This window comes from Gavia stellata, chromosome Z, assembly GCF_030936135.1.
Source record: "Gavia stellata isolate bGavSte3 chromosome Z, bGavSte3.hap2, whole genome shotgun sequence".
Classification (NCBI taxonomy): domain Eukaryota; kingdom Metazoa; phylum Chordata; class Aves; order Gaviiformes; family Gaviidae; genus Gavia; species Gavia stellata.
In genome coordinates this window covers 389,092-411,727 of record NC_082637.1, presented here as the reverse complement: position 1 = coordinate 411,727, position 22,636 = coordinate 389,092, and the positions used below count along the sequence as shown (strand labels likewise).

The following is a 22,636-nucleotide window of genomic DNA, read 5'->3' as shown; positions in this document are numbered from 1 at the left end:
CTTTTGCTAGAACTGTTACTTCCTATAACAGGAAATCAGCAACTCCAGAATCTTATCCAGTATGATTTTTTAAAAAATCTGACCAGTCCTGGCTGTGTTAGCTGGTTTGGTAATCTACAATCAAGATAAATATGGAGGCAAAACATTGAAAATATTCTGTTCTAGTGTGAAATGAGGGTCTTTTCCTCTGTGCTCAGCAGAATAAAGTAGACAGTCTTAAAAGCCTTGAGAGGTTGTGGATATTGGGTAAGTTGTATGGTGGCTGATGATAGGCAGGGTGCCTGCATCAGAGAGTGACAATACAAGGGAACCTTTTTATTTCTGACTGCAGTAGATTACGTAAGATATTTAGATATTAATTTTAGAAAAGTGAAAATAGCATGCTAATGTTTAGCCTGAAATTATGGTTTTGTGGTTTTTAATGCAGCTACAATGTGTTGTTTCTCAGATTTGATAGGGCAGTAAATAGCTTGCGTGGTGGAGCAAAATGCCTAACAGATCACTGTGCTGATTTCTGTTCATATTTTTCATAATTTGGTTGCAGAGGTTCTATATTTCACTATAGACAACTGTAGCAAAATTATGCTTGCAAACATGAATTCTTGTTGCATGATAGGAATAGTATCTATTGCTGATGATGATGCATGTTCTTTTCCAAGTGTCAGCTAAAATTCACATGTTACATGAGAGCACCTTTTAGATTTATTTTTTCCTCTCTACCAGAATAGTAAGCAGTTTTAAAATTGTAAGTTCTTGAATTGTCACAAAATTCAATGTACCTGTTTTGTTTGGATTTTTGAACACGATCTGTGCTATGAATTTTTATTTTTAGCAAAGAAGGTTTTGAATTTGCAGGAATTTTTGTAGGCTGTAAGATGAGAAAGCTGAATAGATGCTGGAGTCCGCAGTGTTCTTGGTGAGTTTTACTTTTTTCAGTCTAATAATATTTGTAAATACTTTTCACCAGGAGATTTTGATTTTGCGCGCAGGCCAGCTTTCCAGCAGAAAATGCTGCTTAATGCTGGAGGGTCGGTCCTCTGTATCAGCAATCATGATCTCATTTTGCATTGAGGCTTGTCTCAGGTGTTTGATCTTGAGAATAAGGGTAATGATTTATCAAGTTCCAAGCCTCTTTTCAATTAATTAACTAACTTTGGTTTTCTTAGAAGTATGAATGTGTGTTAAAATATAAGTATGCATACAGATTGCTGGGAATGTATGTTTAAAAAAAACTCCAGAAGTTGACCCTAATGTTTTAGGGCCTATTTGTTGCTAGTGTTGCACAGGCGGGCCCTGCCTGACTTGGAGTGCTCTCACCGAGATGATTGTCTGCAGCTGCTTCATGCTGGTTTTGAGCGAGAGTTGCCATCCACTTAAAAAAAAGTACAGTAAAGGAAATAGGCAGGAAGCAAATGCCATTTAGAATGTGATTCAAATTTGCATTAAATTGGGAATCTCAAAATTCTATTCATTATTGTTGTACATCCGGATTATTCACGTGTTACTGTCCCAGCCTATTTTGCATACAGAAGTACAAAATTAAGCCGTTTTTATCATTCATTTTTAAGCAGAGTGCAAAAAGAATGGTATGGGGATTTACCTGCTTTTCATGAATTCACCTCCATTTTAGGAGAGATTCGGGAAGTTGCTAGGCCCAAAACCTTAACTGGATCTCTTGATAAATATAGGTAGTTTTCATTTGTCCAGCTGTAGATAGAGATGGTCTGTTCAGCTCCATATGGTGTGTGAAAGGAGATACCTTGCCCATGTGTTGAAATATCCATGTTCATTTTGCCGGCCAAACAAAGGCTGATAATAGTGAACTTTGAATCAGTTGCATGTGGTTCTCTTCAAACTGTGCTAGAGGTGGTTCAGTGGTGGCGTGAGAAGAGGAAATGGACAGACTTCAGAAGATACCCCTTCTCTTTCCCTTCCTGTTTTCTCCTACCCAAAGAGAAGTTGAGATACCCATTTTGCAAAAAAATAAGAAAGTTCAAAAATGGAGGAGTTAGACCACAAGATGAGGCTTCTAAGGAGTCGTAAACTACAAGTAATTCTATTTTGGCTGTCAAATAAACCCTGTGGAAATTTGCTTAACAAAACAAACAAAAATCCTCAAGAACTGTCTTTCCTTAATTATACCTATTGCAGAGGAAAAGGGCTCATCTTTTAACAGAGATCAGCTAAGAAGGATCCAGAATCAGGTGCAGGATATAGTAGAAAAGAGGACAATCACCCACTCTTTTATAATTGGTTGTAGGGATGGATATGTTTTGAAAACAGTGCTTAACAGTTGTAAAAACAACTCAGGCTCCTTTTAGGGGTATCTTGTTGGTTTGATGTGGCTTGGTAATCCATAATTGCAAGACTGAGCTAAGTGATAAGCACTAATAGCACTTTGCCATACCTCACATTGAAGACTGAGTAAGAGACTCCCCTGCAGAGATCTTGTATTCCTAAGGCTCAAACCTTGAATCCATGGGCAAACCAACTGGAAAAAGTTTTGCCTGTATGAATTAGCAGCAAACAAGGCAGCATAAATTCTCGAGCTTTAGTCTGGCTGCAACTGTATCTGCATTCTGTACGTGGAGATAAGTATCATCCTCGTGGCCTCTGGGGACTCCCAAATTATTCTGTTTACCAGGGAAAGACAATGTGCATACGCATGCACTGTAAGTCTGTCTCTGGGCTGGCTTATAGCAATACACCATGAACATCATGCAAGTGCCATTCAGTATCTTTGTGATTTTTTGTTCATTTACTTCCATCTTCTGCCATCACAGATGTAACTTGCTACCATTGTTTTCATTCCTGGTGTATGTGATCCTGAACTTCCAAAATTCATATGGAAGACACTCCTGAATTGAAAAGTTAAAAATAGTGTAAGCAACCACAACCAAACTTCACTTCCATTCAAATCGACGGAACACACTTGGTAATGAATTGACTTTGGTAGTTTTATTGCTTGTTTGTTTTCAGCATTTGCTACTTTAAAACAACTCTTGCAGCCAATGTGTGGATTAACAGGCTTCTGTGGTATTCTAGAACTAGATGAATAAAAGTAGAATGAATGCAGGGTTGGGTTTGTTAAATAATCTTTTATCATTTTGTAAATATTTTAGCAATTATTCTAAAATAATATTGTCTTTTGTGTATAATACTGGACAATATTTTGGATTAATAGTTGAGAAAGGTTGGCATTCAGGTTTTATTCCTCCTTACGGCATCCAGATTTGTTTATAGCATCTTAATTGTATAGCTCACACGAAGTAGATCAAAGTCAAATGTGAACTGGTACCATCTGCTGTGGAAACAGGCCACAGAGACAGCCTTATAAATCACAACCACTAGCTGAGCTTTGTGTAGCTTCTTACCCTGTCCCAATTCCAAAATGTTCTACCTGACCACGGCGTGAGCTGGGATTGTGCTCTGGATCAGCAGCATATGGGCGGTGATTTGATAAACTTCCATAGCTTGCTTCCGTTTGATGGTGCACTCTGAAAACGCATTTAGATACTGTCATAAGTAGGTGGTAAGGCAAGTGAATGTGAGTAGGTCTGAATGCTAATTGATGGTTTAAATCCTTTTTATGGTGAGGGTGGTGAAATGCTGAAACCTGTTGCCTTGAGAGGTTTTGGGGTCTCCATCTTTGTCCACTCAGGTTTTGAGTATTTTCAATGTAGTGAGGGTCCTGCTGCAGCTGACCCTGGTTTGAGCAGAGAAGTTGAAGTTCCAGAAGTCCCTTTCAAGCTCAGCTGTTCTGAGATTCTCTGAAGTGCCTGTTGAAAACTTTTTTTTGGGGCTTAGTAAAGAATAGATCTTGAAATTCTTCTGAAACTGTCAACACCAAGGTTACTTCACTGAGTAAAAAAATAGCTAAAAATCTTAATACTTGAAATACTGGGCTAATACTTAGCTTCCAAAGCTTTTTTGAGGGGGAGGAGGGAGAAAGGAAAGTGGTAGAATGTTCTCTTAGAAAACCAGAAGTGCAGATTCAAATTTCTCTTACTCGTTGAGGCTCATGCATGGATACAAATCAGATTTTCCTTTTTTTTTTTTTTCCTTATTTTTTAAAGGCAGTCAGATACAGTGTATAATGGTGAAATATCAGATTGCTTGGTATAAATTTTAACTGTAAAACACCCCATACTTCACAAAGATGTTTACATAAGGACTGCCATGACCTTACTGATGCTATGGATGGTAAATGACCTTTATCCTAAGAAATCAAAGTGCTGCCTATTATGAAAGTTATATTTCTGGAAGCAGGAATCTGTCTGAGTTTTGCAACACTAACAAGTCATGGGACCTTTGATAAGTGAAAAGGAGCCTGTATTTTATGTGAATATGATAGGCATTGCTGATTGTGGTTAAAGTGGCCTCTTGGCGTATCCTACTTGCCTGCTGAGTATTTCAAACCACACCAAGTTGTGATTTGAGGTGTGGTTCTCATTTCCTGAAGAAGGTTTGGTGGTTGAATTAGCATATGGCTTTTGTCTTTCTTTCAGATACTTCCCTTTCAAACTAAATAAGCAGAAGTGTTAGTCATAATTACTAATATATGTTGAATAACTAATGAACTGCTCATAATCTGTGTATTAGGCTGATGTTTGCCTAATGTTAGGATATATATTACTGTAATTCTGATTGAATCACATAAGTCTTCTCTACCTGATGAAAATTTTTGGCATAACAATAAAGAATTTTTTTTTTAAATGCTTTTATGCTGGTTAGGCTGGTATTACTCCCCGTGTAGGCATTTTATTCCAGAATGAGCATGATGTTATTTAGGCATCATTACTCGTGTTTGGAAGTGGAGTAATTATACCAGATTATTAGAATTTTGTTCTGGAATAATGTGTCTAACTGGGAATTTATACCAGTCTAACTATAACAGAATAATTATTATATATGGTTATACCAGAAGCATTCTTCCAGAATCAAGACATTGCCGTGCGCTAGACATTGAAAAGTGATGTCTCAATGCTCTTGTTTTCACAGCACTGAAAAGAACGCTAATTTTCTTTGAAGAACATATGAAAGAAAAGGTCACTGCTCTAAAGAGTGAACAGTCCACAATTGTACATAGTACAAACGGAGGTAAAAACTGTAGGAAGAGTTCAGGGAAGGTAAAGGAATGTAGTCACAAGAGCATGAATTCCATAGGTAGATGAAAACTAAAGTTGGGGGTTTTTCCTATTTCCTTAAGTAATAAACGGACTTGCTGCTGAGGGAAGCTTGAGTTGAGTAGTTGTTTGAACAAGAGCATGGAGTTACATATTGTAAGTATAGACAGTTATGTGGAATTTGAAGGCAAAGGGCAGGAATTGAAAATTAATACAGTAGAAAAGATGGGACTAGTACAGACAGATAAAGCAATTGCATAGAGTCACCAGGTTTGTGGTTGAGTAGTGAAGATTTGGATGAGCGGGAGGGTGAGTGTCAAGGAGGAAAAGTTTGTTAGTTCTTTAAAGGTTAATGATGAAATAAAATAATAAAAATTGAGCATGTAAGACCATGCTTATGAACCAGAAACAATAGTTGGAAGCCTTCATGCATAGAGAATACTAATTGGAAAAGTATTGGAAATGGAGGAGGATTATTTGTCATTGCTAGGCCTGGAAAGTTTGCAGTTGTTCTTGTACCTGTTAGGCAAAAATCAGAGTTTTGGGTGGTTTGGAGATAGGACCTGTCTGGGAGCTGCCAGATGATTCTGTTTTCTTGTCTTCATTAGTCTGTTGAACTTCCCCAAAACAAGTCTGGTTTGAGCGTTTACAATTGCTTAGCTTTACACCAAAAAGTACCTTTTAATTTCAGCAGCAATTTATAGGCAGCTTGGTCTTTCTTATGGAGAAGACTGTGCCCCATCTGCAGCTGTCCTAAAGCCCACGCTACAAGATAAATCATATTTAGAAAGTGAGGAAAAATGTTTTCTTCTGTGTGTTTCTCTGCTCCCACCCCCACCTTGGCAGAGTACATGAAAGGGTAGGTTTGTTTGGTTTTCCTCATATTGCTAGAGCCCTCCACCTGGAATGGGTATAGATATGGGACCTGAGGAGGAGTGACAAAAATTCCATGTAGTAAAACAAAACTGCCTTTATTAATTGTTCAGAAGCAGCTATTTACTTTTAAGCCTTGGTATTTCTTTGGTTGGTATTTCTGTCATTGCGTATTTGAGCCTTCCTCACATCCACACAAATACTTGCTGTAAGAAAGCAGTATTACAAAATGGTCTCTGGAATCCCTGATAATAGGGCAGAAGCTCCCAGATGTATTACGTCTTGCAGATGTTTTCCCCTTCTTCTGGAGATCAGCCTTTTAAAATCTTTGAATACGTCCTTAGGCTTTCCATCTTAACAGCCAGGATATGAAGGCCCCAAAAGGTTTACAAGAATTTAACTGTTTCTCATGGGTGTAGCATCAAATTCTAGTCCTGCTTGCTTCTTCCGTTGTCGGTAAAGAGTTCTCGTGGACTGGTTCTTGTTTTGATGTAATTACCCAAGTGAGTGCTTCACTGGAATGTGTTATCAGATGAACTGAAGTAAAAAGGCTAACTGGGAAAAGTAAGACAGTGGAACAGTCAAGGGGTGTCTTCCTTTGGCTAAAACTTGTGCCATTTTCTTCATGCTGTTCATAGGAAGCACTTATTTCAGGACATGCATTCCCAAAGCAAGAAGAATGTAGAAAATCATGCACACATGCTTTGAACAAAGCACAAACACAAACAAAACAGTCTTGGTTTATCCTCCAGAACTTAATTCGCACCTTACGTTTCAGTAAGATGTTGATACACACATAGGGATGGATGTCATCACCGAAGAGATTAATGGCAGTCATAAAGTAAGTATATTCAGAGTCTGCTATCTTAAGTTTTTAAGACTCACTGGTGTCTTCCCAGAAGTCCTATCATCCGCTGTTAAAAAAACAGAACCCAGAAGCATTGCACCTCACTGCTTCGTGGCTGTCTATCTGTGTAATTCCTATTGGCCATAAGCAGATTTTTTTTCCTTTTTACTTACTTTTATCATTGAATAATCAGTTAGCAAAGTAATGATTCCATTTTTAAAGAAACTGGTTTTCTTTAATAACTTTTCTCAAGTAATTCAGGCACCCTAAAGGTTGCAAATCTTATGACAAAAGTGATAGGCTTTTCTTGGCATTCTTGGGGTAGACATCAGCAGACAGCCAAGTGGAGAGGCAGGAAATGAAAGTAGTCCATGGGAAGGAAAAGCAATGTTACAAAGGGAGACTGTCATCTGAAAATTAAATAGTACTTTGCACAGAGTCAGTAAATCTAAGAACTAAGTCTTTATATGAGTACCCACAAAATTAGGGGTGTTTATTGTATCATCTATCCATTTTTCTTCATAATATATGCTTCAAGTTAGCATTCCCCTGTTTTGAGGTGAATTTTGTTTCTATTATTTAGAAACTAAAAATGGAAAAAAATCTATTTTGGACAAAGACATTTGAGGAGATAGGGGTCTTGCAGGTTGTTGCTTTAGATATGTTTTTGTTTGTTTAGTCTGAGGAATATATCCTTGATTACACAGCTTGTAGACTGTTTCTCGGTTCAGTTTGGAAGCTCATCTTAATGGTAACCCTCGGATGCTAGGTTTTTACACCTTCGTGTGTCTCTTTGGAGACACTGAGCTTTGCTCTCAGCGCTTTAAAAGCAGTTCTCAAAGCAATTCCAGTTCCTGGAAAATGACAATTTCCTAGGGAACCAGGAACTTGCCTCATTTGCTGTTCTGAAGTATTTACAGGCATTATGTTGGCTCAGAGAAGGAATAGACTAACAGCTTGTCTGGCAGCCAAGGTGTCAGTTGATTTTGATCTTGGATAAAAGGCGGAGTTTTATCCTTAAGGGAAGGAGTTACTGAAAGGTTTTTGGAGGAAAAAAAGGAGGAATGTGGCTTCAGCATCCTGGCAGTTGTGGTGGAAACATATTTTTATATACTGAATCTTAAAATGGTATACTAGAACAGTGAGGAAGAGATTAATAAAATGCCCAGGTTACAACCTTGCTTACTTGTTTATCAAGTCTGGCCATGTCTTTTGTCCGTTTTTGTTTAACTTAGATTACTTTAAAAGTTTGAAGAATGGGAGAGAGTCTTCATGAGGGCAGCAGTAATTCTGGGCCCCCCATGTAGAAGAAACCATTGCATTCTCATGCTCTGGTAGAGCATGGGAGTTGTTCCTTCTGCATACACTTGAAAGACAGTTGCAACTTTATGCAGTGTGCTCTCTATGGCTAAATTTGTGATCTTAGCTCTGCAGATCTATTGTGGTTTAACCCCAGCAGGCAACTAAGCACCACGCAGCTGCTCGCTCACTCCCCCCACAGTGGGATTCGGGAGAGAATCAGAAGAGTAAAAGTGAGAAAACTCATGGGTTGAGATAAAGACAGTTTAATAGGTAAAGCAAAAGCCACGCACACAAGCAAAGCAAAACAAGGTATTCATTCACTGCTTCCCACTGGCAGGCAGGTGTCCAGCCATCTCCAGGAAAGCAGGGCTCCATCACGTGTAACAGTTACTTGGGAAGACAAATGCCATCACTCTGAACGCCCCCCGCCCTTTCCTTCTTCTTCATCCAGCTTTATACACTGAGCATGACGTCATATGGTATGGAATATTCCTTTAGTCAGTTGGGGTCAGCTGTCCCAGCTGTGTCCCCTCCCAACCTCTTGTACGCACCCCAGCCTACTCGCTGGTAGGGCAGTATGAGAAGTAGAAAAGGCTTGACTCTGTTTAAGCACTGCTCAGCAATAACTAAAATATCCCTGTATTATCAACACTGTTTCCAGCACAAATCCACAGCCCCATACTAGCTACTGTGAAGAAAATTAACTCTACCCCAGCCAAAACCAGCACAAGACCTCTGAATTCTTTTGAGATATTTTCCCATTTTGGAATTAGCCTAACCGAGTTTCTCAGTGAAGGACAAATGTATCTCCTCTGCTACACAGTTTTGCTCTTAAACATACCTGGATAAAATAATGTGTAAGTGGGCCTTTACTTAATTCATTGCTATTGCTAAATGTTAATTAAAATCCAATATATGTAATTAGAGGAAGTTGTAGACTAGGAGGACTTTCGAGTTCTTTTTGAGTGTATATAATAACTGTAAAAAGAAACCTATGGACAGATGTATAATCAGAATGCAAATAATTAGTATCTCGACTCATGAAGAACTGTGTCAGTTAAGCTTTGTTTGTGTGGTTTTACACAGATTTGATATGCTTTGGTCTCTGGAATCTTTTCCATTTAATTCTTCTAAGAACTTCCTTTGTAATTTTGATATGATGTGTGTATGTATTTTTGTATTTATTAGATAACTGCCTTTGTAACTGTGGCCCTTTCACAGGATCTTGGAAATCTTTCAGGCAGAGCGTAGACTAAAATCCAGGCCTGCAGCACTGTGCATAAATGTGATAATCATCTTGCTTTGGTATACCAAAGGCGTCTACTGCCATGTGTGCTGAATGTGATGGGTTAGCTTCTGATTATATACTGCAAGAGAGTTGAGCTGTACGGGTTACTTGTCTAGTCTCTTCTCTTAAATCTTTATGTTCATTTTATCCCAGTTACTAGTTTTAAATGCGTGAGGGCTAGAAACTTGCTTTTGAATAAATGGATTTTAAAATTTTGTAATTAATTAAATACACAATAAAACCAGAATGACCAGCATTATGAAACAATGTTATGTCTGATAAGCGTAGATTATAACCATATGCGTTACAAAAGTAGTGAAATCTTGCTAATGAGCATTTATCATGATAGGCTACTATATATTGTCCATTAAGTAAGGGAATTATGAGTTAATTAAGAGAGTAAATTCATCAGTTGCAATGGTATACTCGTATCTTCTAGAGAATCACATGCTGAGTTCAGCTCTGCAGAAGAACTGGTGTAATAAGGAGTTAGTAAGTTAGACAAAGCAACAAACCATTAAGTGGACCATGTAAACAATTTTCAAAACTATTGTATATTTATTTGAAGGTATTATATGAAATGTCTTTGTGTATTCCAGTATCCTTGAGAAAATTTCCTCAGTTGCCTTTCTTAGAGTCCATAATGACTTCCAGGTAGCCAGTGTTGATGAATGAACATTGAAAGTATGTTAATAACAGCTCTGTCACAACAATACAAATCATACCTGTGCGTGGTTATGAAAGAAAATGAAAAAAATGTCTGTGCTTTCTGTAACTGATTTTTGTAGGTCTCTACAAGTGTGTACTATTGCAATGTCTGTGGAAAAGGGCAAATCTCATAGTGGGATTTAAATCTAAAAGTATACTCAAAGTTAGTGTTTCTTTTTACACAGCATTTGTAAAGTTTCAGGTTTGAGTTACCTGTTTGGTTTGGTAATTGGAAGGAAAAAAACCCAACAATAGAGGCCAGTGGCGAACAAAAAGAACGGGATCTGGAAAACATTGTCTGTGAGGGGAAAGAAAACCCTAAAGATCTGGTGTTTATTAGCCTAAAAAGGAGAAGATTGAAGGGAGATAATTGTCTCGGAGCAAAGTGCTGTTGCAGAGAGGATAGGTGAATAGAACCACATGTAGTTCATTCAGATTGCATCAAGAAAGGTTCGGATTATGCAGTAGAAAACATGTAACATTGAAAATTGTGAATGACTGGAATAAATTACATTGGAGGTTGTAGAATCTCTGTTATGGGAGGTCTTTAAAGTAGGTGAGACACCTGTCAGGAGTAGTGTAGATACAGCAGATGCTTCAGTAGAGTTGCTGAAAAAAAGCATTGTGAACACTGGGAGACACTTACTCCATAATTCTTATAAAGCAACTTAATTTATAGAAAACAGTGCAACAGTCTCAAACTGTTAGTAGAAACGCATTTGTTACTATCTTCAAGAAGGCTCATTAGGCTGGTAATGCAAATGTCAAGGAAAATCTAGACTTGGTAGGAATTGCAAGTGTCTCACAATATTTTAATGAAAGGCTAGGTATCTTGTAATCATAGTGTACGTGGGAGAGGGTAGGAGGGAGTGTAGGAGAGGGGACAGAAAGAAAGTCACTGAAGAGAAATTTGTGCCTAGAATGAAATGACTAGGTTACAGTCTCTGAAGTAGACTATAGCTCTTGGTCTGACTGTACACTTGCACTGGAACACTGTTCTGTAATGTATAATTTCTGAAAATATTACTTCAGAAGTGAAATAACACCTTTTTGCATGGCATATGTGAACATAAGCTTATTTTGTGTAAGACTCTGCTCTTAGAGCGTGAGATACTGAGTTGATGACTTTCTGCTTATTTTACAGATTTGCTTACAATCAAATACGTGACCATGGGGGATATGAAGACCCCAGATTTCGATGACCTTCTTGCAGCCTTTGACATACCAGACATGGTTGATCCAAAAGCAGCTATTGAATCTGGACATGATGACCATGAAAGCCACATAAAGCAAAATGCTCACACAGATGAAGATTCTCATGCCCCATCATCATCTGATGTTGGTGTGAGTGTCATTGTGAAAAATGTGCGTACGATTGATTCTTCCGAAGGAGTGGACAAGGATGGCCACCATTCCACAGGCAATGGCTTGCATAATGGCTTTCTAACGTCATCAGCTCTTGATAGTTACAGTAAAGATGAAGGGAAGTCACTTAAAGATGATGGGTCAGCTTCTGAGACTACGTTGAAGGATTCAGCTTTCAACCAGTTTAGCCCAATATCAAGTGCTGAAGAATTTGATGATGATGAAAAAATTGAGGTGGATGACCCTCCAGATAAAGAGGAGATGCGTGCAAATTTCAGAGCAAATGTCTTGGCAGGATCTGTATCTCAGCAGGAATATGACAAACTAAAGGCACTTGCCGGGGAGAACTTGATTAAATCTGGAATCCCAGTTTCAAGTAGTATAGATAAAAATAAAGTTGCTAAACGAGAGGCAGAGACAAACTCCATGAATTTAGGTGTCTATGAGCCTTTTAAAGCTCGAAAAACAGAGGACAAATTGCTAAAAGACAATTCTGAGAAGCTCCTTGAAAACAGGGTACTTGATGGAAAACTGAGTACTGAAAAAAGTGAAACAAATCTCGCCAGCATTTCACAGTCCAAAGCAAAGTCATCAGCAAAACTTTCTTCATGCATTGCTGCAATCGCAGCACTGAGTGCTAAAAAGGCAGCTACAGATACCAGTAAAGATTTACAGTCTAATTCAGGAGAATCTTCTCCATTACCAAAAGACATGAGTGAAAGTCCCCGGGCTATTGAAAAATCACCCGAATCTCAGAGTCTCATTGATGGTGCTAAAAAGCCATCTATCAAACCACCTGATAGTCCCAGAAGTGTATCAAGTGAAAACAGTAGCAAAGGGTCTCCATCTTCTCCTGCAGGGTCAACACCAGCAATTCCTAAAGTTCGCATAAAAACCATCAAGACTTCTTCGGGGGAGATCAAGAGAACTGTTACTAGAGTGTTGCCAGAAGTTGATTTGGACTCTGGTAAAAAGCCAGAGCAGACTGCTTCTATGGTCACTTCCATGACATCTCTCCTGTCCTCACCAACTTCCGCTGCTGTTCTTTCCTCTCCTCCTAGAGCTCCTCTCCAGTCCACAGTTGTCACCAATGCAGTTGCATCTGCAGACCTTGCACCAAAACAGGTCACTATCAAACCTGTGGCTACTGCCTTTCTACCTGTTTCAGCAGTTAAAACAGCAGGTTCACAAGTTATTAATTTGAAGCTTGCTAACAATACTACAGTGAAAGCCACTGTAATATCTGCTGCTTCAGTGCAGAGTGCCAGTAGCGCCATTATAAAAGCTGCCAATGCTATACAACAGCAGACTGTTGTGGTGCCAGCATCAAGCCTTGCCAGTGCTAAACTTGTGCCAAAGACAGTCCATCTTGCCAACCTTAATCTTCTGCCTCAAGGTGCTCAAACCACCTCTGAACTCCGCCAAGTGCTAACGAAACCTCAGCAGCAAATAAAGCAGGCAATAATATCTGCAGCAGCCTCACAGCCTTCTAAAAAAGTGTCTCGAGTCCAGGTGGTGTCATCTCTACAAAGTTCTGTAGTGGAAGCATTCAATAAGGTGCTGAGTAGCGTCAATCCTGTACCAGTTTACATCCCAAACCTTAGTCCCCCTGCCAATGCCGGAATAACGTTACCGACACGAGGTTACAAGTGTTTGGAGTGTGGCGACTCATTTGCTCTTGAGAAGAGCTTGACCCAGCATTATGACAGGAGGAGTGTGCGAATTGAAGTGACATGTAATCATTGTACAAAAAATTTAGTTTTCTACAATAAATGCAGTCTTCTTTCCCATGCTCGTGGACACAAGGAAAAGGGAGTTGTAATGCAGTGTTCACACCTGATTTTAAAACCAGTCCCAGCAGATCAAATGATAGCATCTCCTTCAAGCAATACTGCTACATCTATGCTTCAAAGCCCTGTGGGAGTTGGCACACATACTGTAACAAAGATACAGTCTGGCATAACTGGGACAGTAATATCAGCCCCAGCAAGTACACCTGTCATTCCAGCTATGCCACTAGACGAAGATCCATCAAAACTCTGTAGACATAGTCTAAAGTGTTTGGAGTGTAATGAAGTTTTCCAAGATGAGACATCTCTTGCAACTCATTTCCAGCAGGCTGCAGACACAAGTGGACAAGTAGAGTATCATATGTTTAAATTCCAATGTTTCATCTATAAGCCTAGCAGACTTTGGATATGTTTTTACTTTCATTTAGCTGTTAATTATCTGAACCTCCATGATTAAAAGTATAACCGAAAACAACAAGAAATCTTGCAAGCGCTTACATAGTGAACATCAACTTTTTTTAAATAAGAGTTTTTAAAGAAATTTTTAGGCCCTGAAGTCTGAAATTTACACTGTATATTTTTGCTAAAATTTAGCATTAGCTTTCTTACAGCTGAACGTTATAATACTAAAATTAATAATGGTCTTTACTAAGAATTTTTAATGGTTCTTTCTGTGCTTTGGAATTTGGGTATCCTGTGGAATCCACTTAATTGGCACCCTCATTAACAGTCCGCCTATTCAATCTGAATGATAGTTTTAAGTGATTTATTCTTGATTTGTCTTCAGTTTTTATTATTTTCATATAGCACCATAAGTGAGCTAGGCATTCCTCTTCTCTACAGGGACTCTAGGCAATGAATAAATGGCACACTGATTCTATTGAAAGGATATGCATGCTGTTTTCTTCAGGTCTTTCTTAAACAGAAGTGAAAAGTGTTCACTAGCGTGCATTTCTTGCTGTGTGACCATTTGTTTATTTGTGTTGGTTTTCCTTTCCTCTTACGATTGCTAATGAGTTAAACTTACAAACCATTTTAAAATTCTTCACTAATGTATGTGGCCTAATCTGAAAGAAACACGTCATTCAATAAAAGTTAATATTAATCAGTGTGCGATGTATTTTATAATCCTGTAAGAGTTAAGATCATTAATTAAATGGTATAGTTGGATTTCTGTTGGGGCGTGCCAATTAAAAGGGATTCTGGTGTGTTTCAAAGCATTCAGTTGAGCTTGGTGTTGCAGCTTCTTGCTATGTGGGAAGCTGAAAACCTGCAAACATGCTTAGACTGATCAAGACAGGAATGCCCCAGGAACATTCCTGGGAATTGCACAGCAATGTACACGATAAAGGTTTTTGAGTCCTGCAGTCAGGAAAAAATCCACTAGTCATACAAGCGCAGACAGGTTCCTGTCAGAATCTATTTACTAAACTTAAGACCTCTTCTGTGGCCATGAAACAGTTACGCTACGGACAGTAATGTATAGAGATTTGAATGAGGAAGTAATCTTGACTATATGGATTATGTGGCTCTGCCTCAGCTCCTACTTTACTAACTGGCTAGCAGACTTAGGCTGAAATTGCCTGGATTCACAGTGAAATGCCATGTGAGTGAATTTCTGTTTGTAAGATACTACAGATGTGCCTACCTAAAGCGAGTTTATTTAAGCCTTTTGTCAGAAAGAAGTTAGCAGAATGTATTCCATCCTTAGATCTTGCTGCAGTTTTGAACAGTATCTAAGGCCTACCATGAGTATATTCTGCACCAGCTCGTGAGTTACTTAATACTTGGTGATTGTTTTTTAGCTAACTCCTTTGCTGGTGCTTACTGGTGTTAGATGTATCTTTTTATCCATAAAAGGTCCATTAGTTATCATTTGGTATGATAAGATCCAGTAGTCCTTGTGAAAACCTTGTTCTTGGTACTATAAAATCAAGCAATTAAGAAGGCACCAAGATAAAGCAAGTAGATGAGAGACAGACAAATATACTGAGAATAGGTTGGGAGGATGAGGTAAGGATAAAGTAAAAAAAAATAGAGAACAACAAAGGTAAAAAAAGTTATGTACTCGCTTTCTGTGGGGGCCTTTTTTTGTACGGAGAGGTAAAGTAAACAGATCTGTAGAAACACCTTTTGCCCTTTCCTGCTACCTCTGTCTGGTGCTTTTGCCCTGTTGCTGGCCAGTTTGCTCTCTATGCATGTCCTGTTAGATGCTGTTTACCCTGGTGATTTACTACAGGAAAGCAACTGAGATCTTCATAGAATGTCAAAATATAACTGCAGTTAGGTGGAAAGATAAGTATGGGTACGCAGATACTGCTGTTCAGGGACAAAAGGTCATGAAGGTACAGAAAACAGTCAGCGTTGCCTACTACCTATCAATGTGTTTGTGTCTGTTGTTAGAAACTTGCTCTCTTTTAAGAGCTGATGTATGAACAAGGCCTTAATACCTGTTTACTAGGCCATGGATTTCCAGGTTTAAAAAAAAAAAAAGCCTTGTTGCTGCAAAGCACTGGAGGAAAAGAAGCTATTTTCATGTTGTTCCATTTTGAAAGAACACTCTTAATATTAAAATGTAGTGTTAAATGTTCTTTGTTGAAATATCCTCTTAAAAATTAATTAAATATTTTTCTTAGTCCTTTTCATATATCAAGCAGCAGTTTTCAATTCTGTGCTGGTTTTCTTACATTGCGCTTTATTATATACTGTGGTGTTGTAGCTATACTAAAATGTCCAGCATATAAACTGTTTAACTGAACAGTTGATTTAGTAAGAGCAATACATCCTGCTTTCTTTTTGTTATCTTTTTGTCCATTTTTTGTCCCAAGCATTGCTGCAAGGGTAGTGTTAGCTGAAGAAAGACTCTGTATAGGCATTTATTAATAAACGTTTTAGTACTTTTTCATTGTGTATTACCCCTTGAAAAGCCTGGACAAGAAATACTCTGACTTCTGTTTTCCTTCTTAGTGCTTGGGACTGGCTTTTTGATGTAAAACTACCATTATTTTGGGGGGAAGGAGACAGGAAAGTTAGATGAAATTGCTATTTCAACTTTGGAAGGAAGGAAGAAAGAATAAACAGTTGGATTTTGCAAACAAATAATAGGAAAAACATTATTATTTGCAGCTTACCATTCTTTCTAGTGCCCACCTAATTGTTCTTGAAATGGAAATTGTATGCTGTTTTATGTTTTCAATGAGTCTAAGCAGTACGTAGCTGTTAATTCTTGTTCTTAAACTCCTGTTATGAAGGTAGAATATTTCTTTTAAAATAAACAATAGTAAAACAGCCCTAGCAATTAAAAGATGTTCCCTGTAAAGTTGTTACCTTTCTGTAGTATTTTACTTCCATTAATATTCCTGTTAAAGGGTATGGGACCCCTCACTGCCCGGTTTCCTGGCTGAATGGAACCCTCATCTACTTACTGGGGAGAAAAAAAGTAGCAAACCTGGGCTAATTAATGTTTATGTTCATCTTATTTACATATATAAGTGTATAGCTCCCATGGAAACTACATAGCTCATTTCCCTTCATACTCATAGTTCTTGTGTATCTTTATTTTCCACCTCCACCATTTTTTCTTCTAACGCTTTTTTTTCTGAAACTTTGACTTTAAATGCAGGCAGGTGATGATTTTCACAAACTGTGTTTTATTTTGGTATGGGTTGGAATGAGAGAACTGGAAGTTAATGCCACCTTAAGCCCAAAATAAAATGGTAAGCAAACATGCTGAATTTCAGAATTTCACAGTAGATTCTTCTTGTTCTACTGTAATCAGTTACTATTAAACATTTTACTATACTCATCAAAATAGCAAACCTTATGGCCTTAGCAAATAGCATTACTGGCATTTTGTGTCAGTCTGAGTTACTAGCATTATAGATGCATCTTGCAGGCTGCTTGTTGCAAAATCAGAGAGATATGCATAGTTGGGGTTGGAATGTTGTATGGCTCTTCTGTGGCATAGCATCCCAGTTGCCTTTTGTAGTGCTGCAGACAAAAGGTTTTGGAAGGACTATGAAAACCCCGTATGTTTCTATTATTGGAATAAGAAGTTCTGTTTTGCTGTTTTCTTATGCAATCAAATAATACTCTAGATTCTCCAGTATTATATTGCTGCTTATTAATACAGAGATGGCAAAAGATAGATTTTGGGAATGGCACTGAAGCCAAGTAAATGTGGCAAGCACATTTTAAATAGAGTTATGGTTAGTCGGGATTTTGCCTTTAAGCCTGAGCTGAAGACAAAGTTAACACCCGAAACCAGTTCTGCTCAGTGTTGGAGGGCATGAGTCAGTGGTTCCGGCCATAGCTGTTTGGTCAGCTGAGGACAAATACTTGGCATTTCAAAGTGAATATTTATGTGTGTCTGAACACAATTTCAGATTTACTGTGTCACAAAGGCTCTAAGCAGGGTGATAGTTCAAAATCCCCGCAGATAGTTAACCTCAGGCAAGGCCTTCCACAAGGGTGGTAAATGTATCCATGCTATCTATTAATCTTTTAGGCAGGCAGTAGTGCTAACATTGAACCTGAATTTGAGCAACGGTAGATTTTCTTTCTTAACTTCCTCTACTTTAATGGTTTGCGTTTTGCCATCTTGCTGTTGTCAGGACTTTTGAGAACTGTGTTTGGATGGGGATTGTGTTCAGCGACATCAGGCCACCATGTTCATACAGTAAACATTAAAAGCGAACCATATGAAAATACACTTCTTGCTTCTGTGTGTGTGACCACAAGATGTTTCATGTTAACATTTCTACTTAAAATTACTGTTTTTAAAAAAAGAATCAAAGTATTTGCATGCGCCCTCAAAAAAGGCATTTAGATTAAGCTATTTTGGTAAAAGATAAAAATGGAGTATACAGATTGTAATATAAAAATATACTTGTTCTTCAAATATCAGGCTAAAAATGCTAAGGCAATTAAGTAGTTACGTTAGCCCTTGATATTAAACAGTGTTCTATTAGAAAAAAAATCCTTTTTTGCAGTGACTATAAAGGCTTTTTCCTTCTGTCTTTGGAGTTAGTGTCTGTCTCCTGTTGATTAGATAGGAACAGGTTTTGTTTTTTTTTTTACTGGCGTAATTGCCGGTACTAGTAAGTCAGACTCCTGTGCAAGCTATTTGTAACACTGTACTATTTCTTCTACAATGGTAGCTTTGATTCTGCTACTGTATCATCTGGATCTTACTGTTTTTTCAAAGATATTTAAAGGAGAGTTGCCTAAATTGGAAGAGGGGGTGACTTTTTATGAAGCACCTGTCTTTTAGTAAGAAATTGTTTTACCGTGAGGAAAGGGATTATTTCTTAATTATTTATTTCAGGATTTCTTTGTACATAGGTTAGTAAATAATTTATAATGCAGCTCTGGAGATTTTGTTTTGTTCTGTATTCTTGTAAAACGTACACATCACTACATCTGCAAGACTCCTATGAATAACATTTCTAAAAATACACAAATCTCATGTTAAAAAAATACCCATGTCATGAAGGAGTCTTTTTTTTTTTAAATCTTCGTAAGTCACTGGTGAGATTCGTAACTCTCAAGTCATAAGAAATAATACTAATAATTTGAAAAGCCTTACAAAACAAAGTCTTACGAAGTTGAGTTAAAGTCCTGTTCTGCAAAGACTTGTATTTGTGCTTGACTTTGAGACCATGAGTGTTTCTGTTGAAGTCAGTGAAGCAGCTTCCATGATCAAAGTTAAACAGAAGCATAGCTCCATACAGGATGTCAGCTATCTGCTTAGAGATCTTAGAGATGTATTATTGTAAATGAAACATTTTCTGGAATGCTTTTACAGGTTTGGCTTTTTGTGCCCTCCAGTGATGGAAAGCAACTGTGAGCAAAAGTGAAGCCTGTTTACAGCTGTGTTTCATCATTTGCATTTCATCCCAAAAATGGCACAAAGCACCCAAAGAATTTCAGTGTTTCTGATTTGGCATATGGTCAACATGTAGTTTAAGATTTTTTTTTGAATTATTTTTGTGTATCAAAATACAAGAAAAGAATTAGGTTAGTAAGTTACTCCCACATGTAGAAAGATTGTCCTGCAAAGAAAAGCTTTGTAAGTATTTTATATATCTCTAGTTTTTACTCAGATGCATAATATGTTGATATTATCAATGCAGATGTTGTATTCTAGCCTGAGAAATATATTTTGAAATTATCCGTGTGCTTTCTGCCTGATAATATTCCATTTTATTGGTATTGTGTATATTGCCATAAGAGCATATTCCCATCAGGAGCAAGGATCAAAGAACGTGAAGACAGTATATTTGGCGGGTTTGGGGTTTTTTTACTTTATGTGGTGCACTGAGTTAAAACCATAAGGTTTGATTCTCAAGTTGTACTTAGGCCCCTTGCACTAGTAAGGTAATCTTGTGAGGCACCTAAGTAAAATTTATATAAACCCAACATGCATCTCCCATGGTCAGTGGTATATGAAAGGGCTTTGTTGTGTCAGAGTGGCCCAAATGCCAGTATGTCTGGTTGCCAGTATCTGCCAGCTCTGTCCTACAGGTTTGTCAGTAGGGCCTGCATTTAGTACTTGCCTACTTCTTTTGGTTCACATCACAGTCATAACATTTAACCTTTTATTTGATATGTTACAGTGTTTGACACAAGACGTTATGTATAGCTGAACCAAACCTTTTGTTTCATCTATTTTGGTTTATCGTTTAGAAGACATGCAATATCTGCCAGATGCTGCTTCCTAACCAGTGCAGTTTTGCATCACACCAGAGAATTCATCAGCATAAATCTCCATACACGTGTCCTGAATGTGGAGCAATCTGCAGATCTGTCCACTTCCAGACTCATGTCACTAAGAACTGCCTGCATTATACCCGAAGAGTTGGTTTTCGGTCAGTATAATGATTACTTTTGTTGTCAATTTATGTATAATTTATGCTTTTAAAAGTAATTTTCCATTTTCATAAGCATTGTTTGTAGAATACAGCTTCATGGGTTTAAGGTTGTCATGGCAACAATGCTATTAGTACTACAAATTTTGGAATAAATACCACATTAGTATTCTGCTTTGTTTTGGGCATCCACTTTTGTGTGCTATTAAATCAGAATATTAGCTAATCTCATCCAGCCATAAAACGTCAGATTCAGGACTTCACAGTTTATAAGGTCTATAGAATTCAGATGTATTTTCTTAATTTCAGGTTCCTAAAATAACCTTTTGAGTTTTTTCAAAACATTGAATTTTAGCTTGTTCCTTCTGGTAGAACAGTCATTTTCAGTATTAACTGCCAGAATTTATTATTGAGACGCTAATGGGCATACTGCACCTATCTGGTTGCTCTCTTTTCTGTGGGAAGTCAAGATACCTCAGCTTTACATCACTTGGAAATTAACTTTCTCGTTCAAACAGCCTGGTCTTTTGGTTCTTCTTTGTTGCTCTTCAGTTTCTCTTTTATTCTTGTGTTTCCCTGTAATAGCAACTCACTGAGAAAATGGGGATCAGAGGTATTTCATGGAAATGTCAAGTTTTGAAAGGCTTGAAAAATTGTTTTATCTTTAAATTTTACTTGCACTGAATGGCAGGCAGCACAGCAAGAGATCAGAAGAGCAACCCATAGAGCCAAGCTCTGCTGAGCACTCCTAAAACATTTCCGCTTCATCCTGTCTGACTGGAGAAGGGTGATTTAAAATCTTACCAGTAGGAAGCTTCTTCTCCCTTAAGGTGCCACAAGTTCATTTACTAGGAAGTCTGTGAAATCGTCCACTAAGAGAAGAAAGCATTTTTACTACATCAAACCAGCTGCTGTGGCAGTCTGTTTTCAGATTGAATCCATGGCCTGACACAACTCTCAGCTCTTCGTGTTTCTTTGGGTTCTTCTCTTTTATTCTTTTCTACCAAGCAGTAGTCTGTCTTGTCCTAGGTTTCTTACATCTGCTACCTCCACTCTACTTCCCTTCCCTATAGTCTGTGTCTCTTGGGTTTGTACACAGAATCATCTTCAGGGACTCCTGGCCTGCACCAGTAAGACCAGAAGGCTCATAAATCCTTCACTGTGAATCTAAACTGAAGTTACTAAACTTTTCAAGATGTATCATAAACATCTCGTCACACTAAGTCAGAATTTCTGTATATTGTGAGACTAAACCAAAAATACCTAAGCAAAGAAAACCAGTATCTGGGAAAGTTAATGTCTTCCTTCTTAGGCTCCTCAGCATCTCCTTATCACCGTGGTGCATTTGCTTGAGGAACAGCATAACCTGTCTTGCCTTTCCCAAGGACCTCTGTGAGGGAGCTCAGTTTTATTTCAGCGATTTAGGCTGGTTGGCTGAACTAAATCAGCTGAAAATTTCAATCTTAATTGCATCCTTCCAAGTTGAAAACAGGAAAGCTGTTACAGCAGTCCAAGAAAGGAAGGCTTGATCCTTAAGAACTGTTTTAATATGCAATGGTGGATGCTGAGGATCATTTATTATGTTGCATCACTAGAGAATAAAGTCCAGACAGGATGGGATGGGGAGGCGAGAGGTGTGACCCAGCTCTCTTGAGGTGACACCTTAGAGGTAGATCTGTTAACGAGAGGATTGTGCTTTGTACCACTATGAAGAAATGTTCATCTCTGTATAAGCAGAGAAGATCTTAACAGACCCAAGACAAGGACCATAGCCTTAGAAAATGCATTGGTATGCAGAGACTAGATAGATGTAAACTTGATTAGTAGTATTAAGAATGTAAATTAAGTGCTCAGAAAAGAAAGTATGACATTTCATAAAATTCAAAGGTGATACATTTTAAAAGGAAAATGGGATTCTCAAATGCAACATCCAACTGTATTTCCTGCTTTATTGCTATCATCAGGGCATTGAAACAGTATCAAAAAAACTATTTGACATTTATATGACAACAATCATGCTACCATGATAGATGCCAGAATTAAAATTTTGGAAGGGTAGAGGCCTTCTGTGTTTAAATTGTAAAACTCTTACTGCGAAATACTAGTCAATAAGAAGTTTGTTTATACGACAGGTTATTTTGTAATTGCTTATTGCAGTATGTTCTTGGACTTAGTTGGTAGCATTTAGTACTGGAGATGTATGGCACTAAAACGGACCACTGTGTATAGAAATTCTTACGTACTAATATTAATTCAATTTTTTAATCATTTCATTTTAGAATAGATGCGGAAAGGTCACAAATTTTCGACACAGCGGAAGTATGTTTTTGAAAAATAATTTCAGAATTCCAATCTGATAGAGTGATCTGATTGTAGAGATTCGGTTTAGCTGTCCTGAGTTTAAATTACTCTTTTTTTGTTTCTAAATCCAAGTGCTGATTTGATAACACGTACAGAAAATCATTACC

The 22,636-nt window shown here is 37.9% G+C and overlaps 1 protein-coding gene across 1 annotated transcript in view; it reads left to right on the top strand.

Moving 5' to 3' along the window:
* ZNF532 (zinc finger protein 532) overlaps positions 1 to 22,636 on the top strand; it is a 51,981-nt gene that overhangs the window by 5,451 nt on the left and 23,894 nt on the right. Inside the window, exons 3-4 of the mRNA XM_059833379.1 lie at positions 11,289 to 13,648; positions 19,987 to 20,168. Coding sequence (XP_059689362.1) covers positions 11,289 to 13,648; positions 19,987 to 20,168 — 2,542 coding nt within the window. The remainder of the gene's footprint in view (positions 1 to 11,288; positions 13,649 to 19,986; positions 20,169 to 22,636) is intronic.